Source organism: Melospiza georgiana, chromosome Z (assembly GCF_028018845.1).
Source record: "Melospiza georgiana isolate bMelGeo1 chromosome Z, bMelGeo1.pri, whole genome shotgun sequence".
Classification (NCBI taxonomy): Eukaryota; Metazoa; Chordata; class Aves; order Passeriformes; family Passerellidae; genus Melospiza; species Melospiza georgiana.
This window is the reverse complement of record NC_080465.1, coordinates 3,463,524-3,469,145: the sequence shown is the minus strand read 5'-3', so window position 1 is coordinate 3,469,145 and position 5,622 is coordinate 3,463,524. Positions and strand designations below refer to the sequence as shown.

General features: G+C 56.2%; 1 protein-coding gene across 1 annotated transcript; it reads left to right on the top strand.

Annotated features, from left to right (window-relative positions):
* The first annotated feature begins 251 nt into the window (after positions 1–251).
* Positions 252–4,372, top strand: LOC131095702 (uncharacterized). The gene is made up of 2 exons (XM_058043747.1): positions 252–683; positions 4,274–4,372. The coding sequence occupies exons 1-2, from the start codon at positions 252–254 to the stop codon at positions 4,370–4,372; spliced, it is 531 nt and encodes a 176-aa protein (XP_057899730.1).
* The last annotated feature ends 1,250 nt before the right edge of the window (positions 4,373–5,622 follow it).

Genomic DNA, 5,622 nt, shown 5'->3' with positions numbered 1-5,622 from the left:
GCGACCTCATCAGCTCTGGCAAGCTCTGGTGTTACAAGGGGCTTCCCCGGCCAACCGCGACCTCACGGTGATTTTGGTCCTTGCAGACTCTTGCACGCCCTAACAAAGGGCCGGTTGTGCTGGAACTGCTGAGAGCAGCCTACAAATCTCTGCCAGCACAGGGATTCCATCCTGGCCCACCGGGCCCTCACCGGGGATGTCGGTTCCTTGAAGCTCTGGCGCCACAAAGGCCAGCCGTGCTGTCCCTGCCGATGCCGGCCCTGCAAAGCTCCGGCACCCCGAGGGGTCCCCCGTGCCCCGCTGCGCCCTCGCTGGCGGCACCGGCGGTGCCCGGATCGGGCGCGGCACGGGCTGTCCGGGAGCATTGTGACCTCACGGCCGCCGCCGCCGCCCCGGTGCGCTATAAAAGCGGGCGCGCCGCCCCCGCCCCGCGGCAGCATGGCCCGCTACCGCCGGCGCTCCCGCGGGAGCCGCAGCCGCAGCCGCAGCCGCAGCCGCAGCCGGCGCCGCCGCTCCCGCCGCCGGGGCGTGCGCAGGAGGCGCCGCGCCTCCCGCCGCTCCCGCTACCGCCGGAGCCGCCGCTCCAGCCGCAGACGCCGCCGCCGCCGCTGAGCCGAGCAAGGGGCTCGGCCTCGCCCGGGCTGTGCCGCGGGGCTGCCCATGCCAATAAAGGCCTGCAATGTGTACGGGGCTGTGCGGGTCCCTGGCTGTGCCTGCGGTGCCTGCGTGTCACACCCTGGCTGTGCCTGCGTGTCCGTGGGTGCACTTGTGTGTCCTGCGTGTCCCTGGATGTGCCTGGTGTCCCTGCATGTCACACCCTGGCAGTGCATGCGTGTCCGTGGGTGCCCGTCTGTGCCCTGTGTGTCCCTGGCTGTGCTTGCGTGTCCGTGGGTGCCCGTCTGTGCCCTGCGTGTGTCTGGCTGTGCTTGCGTGTCCGTGGGTGCCCGTCTGTGCCCTGCGTGTGCCTGGCTGTGCTTGCGTGTCCGTGGGTGCACGTGTGCATCCTGCGTGTCCCTGGATGTGCCTGGTGTCCCTGCATGTCACACCCTGGCGGTTCCTCGGTGTCCCTGCGTGTCACACCCTGGCTGTGCCTGCGTGTCCTTGCGTGTCCGTGCCTCTGCCTGTGTGTCCGTGGATGTCCGTCCCCAAGCGGGACCCTGCCCCCAGTCCCTCTGTCAGTGACAAATCTCTCTCGTGCAGGTGGCACGGTCCTGACTGCCCAAGTGAAGGGAACACGGAGTGAGGTCAACAGAAAGCTCTCAGGTCATCAAATCCAAAGTCTAACCCAAACTCCCCATCCCACCCCCAAGCCATGGCCCCAGGTGGCACACGCACATCCTCCACCGCTCCCCCGGGCAGCCTTGTGGGACCCGGGCAGCACCACAACCTGTCCCCAAAGAAATCCGCTCCACAAGGAGCCACTCACAAATGGGCCGTGGAAAAGTCGCCAGGAAACAAAAAGACACTTCAGGGCCTTTAGGGTGAGGGCAGTGTCACTAAGTGGGAGCTTGTCCTGAGCCCCTCTCAGTGACAAATCTCTCTTGTGAGATTTGTCCCAAGTGAGGGGAACACAGAGTGAGGTCTTCAGGGGGCTTTCAGCTCACCAAATCCAAAGGTTAACCCAAAAGTACCAATCCAACTACTAAGTCATGTCCCAAGTGCCAAATTTACTCCCTCTTTAAATCCCTCCAACAATGGTGCCACCACCACAGCCCTGGGCAGTCTGTTCCAATGTTTGACAACACTTCTTGGTGAAGAAACCTTTCCAAACAGCCAACTAAATCCTCCCTGGTGCAACTCTCAGCACTTTCTCATCCTCTTTCTTGTTCCCTGGCAGAAGAGCCTGGTGCCAGCTGGGTACAGCTCTGTCTGCTGCCCTGTGGAGGTCCATCCTTGGCGGCTTGATGTTCCCAGTGCCCTGGGTCTCTGTTCTGGGCAGTCCATGGGAGCTGGAAGTTTTGACAAGGACAGTAGAACAGAATAGCACAGCCTTGGACAAGCAGATCAAAGATGTAACTTAGGCAAACAGAAGCCATGCCAAACACAAGCAGGACACCAGCTCAGCTCTGCAAGGCTGACAAGGCACAATTTAGGCAAAACAATGATATTGTGCATACTCAAAAGCAAGGGCTGAGGAACAGGTCAAGGAACAGCACCTAAAAAGGACACCAGATACAGAAGTCAGACTCTAAAGAACCAGACAAGGACTTCTAATAAGGGGTTACCACCCTGATGTGGCAAACACCCAGCCTGGATGGGCAATGAGGTTTTGAAGGAACTTAGGAATAAAAAGAGGACGTATTATATTTGGAAGGAAGGTCAGATCTCTCAGAAAGTTTTTAAGGGGGTAGCTAGGGCATGTAGGAAAAAAAATTAGGGAGGCCAATCTCGGGAGCTGTTGTCTCTCTCTCCCTGAGGTGCATGGGATGGTTCTGAGCAGCCCGAGATTTGAAGGATGAGACTGGACTCTTCAGTTTTCAATCTTCAGGTTGTTTATTATTTCTTATCTACAAAGTTTTCCGTTCTGCCCAGCCAAGGTCTGAACAGCAAGGCAGCCACAGGCACTCTGACCGCCCCCAAGGCAGCGTCGTCTTTATATACTACAAACTACGTATATCATATTTACTTTTATGTCCCAATACCCATCACCTGTTAGACAGTGCACTTCTACTCTAAACCAATCCAAAGTGCCAACATCATCACAGAAAATGGATGACAAGAAGAAGAAGCAAGGACGAGACACGCGCTGATTCCTCAATCTTGTCCATCAAAAACCCTAAGATCTACATTTTCACCCTGTAAATATATCATTCCTGCACCATTCAAACCCGTGTGACTCTCATGTCCTCATACACAGGTGACACATCCCTAGATGGATCAAAGTCAAGCCACCAGGCGCTTCTGGCAACATTCCAGGTCTTCTGAGCCCCCCAAGAGGGTTCCCGGCAACTCTGGACATCTGGAGTGATGTGCTGAGTTCCCACAGGCCAAAGCTCAGATCAAACTTAATTAGGCACCTTTTATACAGGATAATAAAAAATGCTTTTACAAATATATTAATGGCAAAAGGAAGGGTAAGACCAACCTTTGTTCCCTACTGGATGCGTGAGGGAACTCAGTAATGCTGACGAGGAAAAGACAGAAGAGCTTAATGCCCTCTTTGCCTTAGCTTTTGGTGGGAAGAGGGCTTGTTCTCTGGACAAGTGTCCTCCTGGGTTGGTAGATGGGGTGCCAGGGTTTAGTTGAGGTGTTGGGGCTGGGTTGGATTCAATGATCTTGAAGGTCTCTTCCAACCTAGACATTCTGTGAATCCTGTGAGTCTGTGATGGAATAAATACCCTGCTGTAAAATTTCTCGACACGCATCGGATTAAAGGAGATACCATGTGTATCTTGCACTGGTGAAGAATCCCTACTTTCTAATGCTTCAAACTGTTGGAAAGTTTCTTTTCCACCTGATTTCAGTATCTGTCAAAATCATGTTTAGATCTCTGGAACCCTGAGTGACCAAATATTAATTGCTAATTCCACTTTCCCAGAGGCTCAACATCATTAAGGGACCTTTGAGAAAGGCATGGCCCTCCCTGTCTCCAGAGAGAAAAAAAAAGCTTCATGTTAAAGTGGTGACAGCTATTTTGAATTAATCCATGGAATATGACTGAACAGGATAAAGTGATGGCAAGCATTAATACAATGTACCACAGTGACAATGTTTACTGACATTTGGTCGAGCTTTTTATTTGAGTATGTTGTGGAAAGTGTCTGCTAAGGCTCCGCAACAGCCAGACATCAAATGCGGCTCAGGAATGCCAGTGGGACCTGGCTTGGATCAGGAATAGTGGTGCAGCAGGGCCAGGGCCATGCTGCCACATCACTCGCGTGTGGCTCTGCCTTTAGGTAGCTAGAGCTGTCACTGCCCTCAGACCAGTGGCGCTGCCATCGGCCTCAGTGCCACCATCACCCTCACCTCTCCATGCTGCCCTCAGAGCCATCATCACCCTCTCCTCTCCATGCTGCCCTCATGGCCATAACCCTCACCTCTTTATGTTGCCCCAAGTGCTGGCATCACCCTCAACTCTCCATGCTGCCTTCAGTACCATCAGTGCTGCGATTGCCCTCAGCCCCCTCATGTCTCCATGCTGCCCACAGAGCCACCACTGCCCTCGCTTCTCCATGCTTCCCTCAGTGCCCTAAGGCTGCCATGGCCCTTGCAGTCCAGCCCTCAGCCCCGTCAGTGCCACCATTGCCCTCAGCTCTCCATGCTTCCCTCACAGCCACCATCGCCCTCACCTCTCCATGCTGCCCTCAGAGCCATCATCGCCCACACCTTCCCTGCTGCCCTCAGAGCCGCCATCGCCCTCACCTCTCCATGATGCCCTCAGAGCCAAAATTGCCCTCACCTCTCCATATTGCCCTCAATGCCGCCATTGGCCTCACCTCTCCTTGTTGCCCTCAGAGCCGCCATCGCCCTCACCTTCCATGCTGCCCTCAGAGTCGCCATCACCCTCACATCTCCATGCTGCCCTCAGAGCCACCACTGCCCTCACCTCTCCATGCTGCCCTCAGAGCCACCACTGCCCTCACCTCTCCATGCTGCCCTCAGAGCCACCACTGTCCTCACCTCTCCATGTTGCCCTCAGAGCCACCATCACCCTCACATCTCCATGCTGCCCTCAGAGCCGCCATCGCCCTCACCTTCCGTGCTGCCCTCACTGCCCCTATCGCCCTCACCTCCCCAGGCTGCCCTCAGCGCTCTCATTGCTCTCTCCCTCATACCCCTCAGTCCCACCGCCGCCCTCAGCTCCCCGCCAGACCCCTCAGTGCGGCTGCAGCCCCCGCAGGTGCTCCCCAGCCTCACGGGCTCTGCACGATCTCCCCCCGCTGCCTCCGGCCCCGACGTCCCGCTCAGCCTCGGAGCCCCCGGCAGCGCCGGCCCTGCTGCAGCGGCGGCCCGGCCCGGCCCGGCCCGGGAGCGGCCACAGCGGCACCTCCGGGGCACCCGGCACGGGGAGATGCCTGGGGTGTATCTGGGGGGAGAAGGGAGGAAATGAGAAGCGGGAAGGGCCGGCTGTCACTGAGGGAATGCCATAGCATCCCACAGGGAACACGGCGAGAGGAGGGTGCTGAGGGAGACTGTGATTCCTGCTGATCACGCTGGCTTCAAGCGTTTCTGCTGGGACAAAGCGCAGTACGAGAGAAAAATGTCTGGAGTTGCACCTGTGAAGGTTTATGTCGGCTATTATGAATAGTTTTTAAACCAAAAAGTGTTGTCACACATTGGAACAAGCTGCCCAGGGCGGTGTCACCATTCCTGGAGGGACTTAAAAAAGGAGCAAAACTGTCCTGTTTGCATTCGGCATGGCTTCTGTTTGCCTAAGCTACATCCTTCATCTATTTGTCTAAGGCTGTGCTATTCTGTTTTGCTGTGCTCATCAAAACTTCCAAGTCTTATCTAAGGATGGACCTCCCCAGGGCACAGACAGAGCTGTACCCAGCTGGCACCAGGCTCTTCTGCCAGGGAACAAGGAAAAGGATGAGAAAAAGTGCTGAGAAGGTTTAGTTGGCTGTTTGGAAAGGTTTCTTCACCCAGAAGTGTTGTCAAACATTGGAACGGACAGCCCAA

What these genes read in the sequence shown, in the direction of transcription:
- LOC131095702 (XM_058043747.1), top strand. Translation starts at nt 252, where the DNA reads ATGCCGGCCCTGCAAAGCTCCGGCACCCCGAGGGGTCCCCCGTGCCCC. An exon ending in CCAATAAAGGCCTGCAATGT is followed by an intron (nt 684 to 4,273) that starts GTACGGGGCTGT and finishes CTTCCCTCACAG; the next exon opens with CCACCATCGCCCTCACCTCT.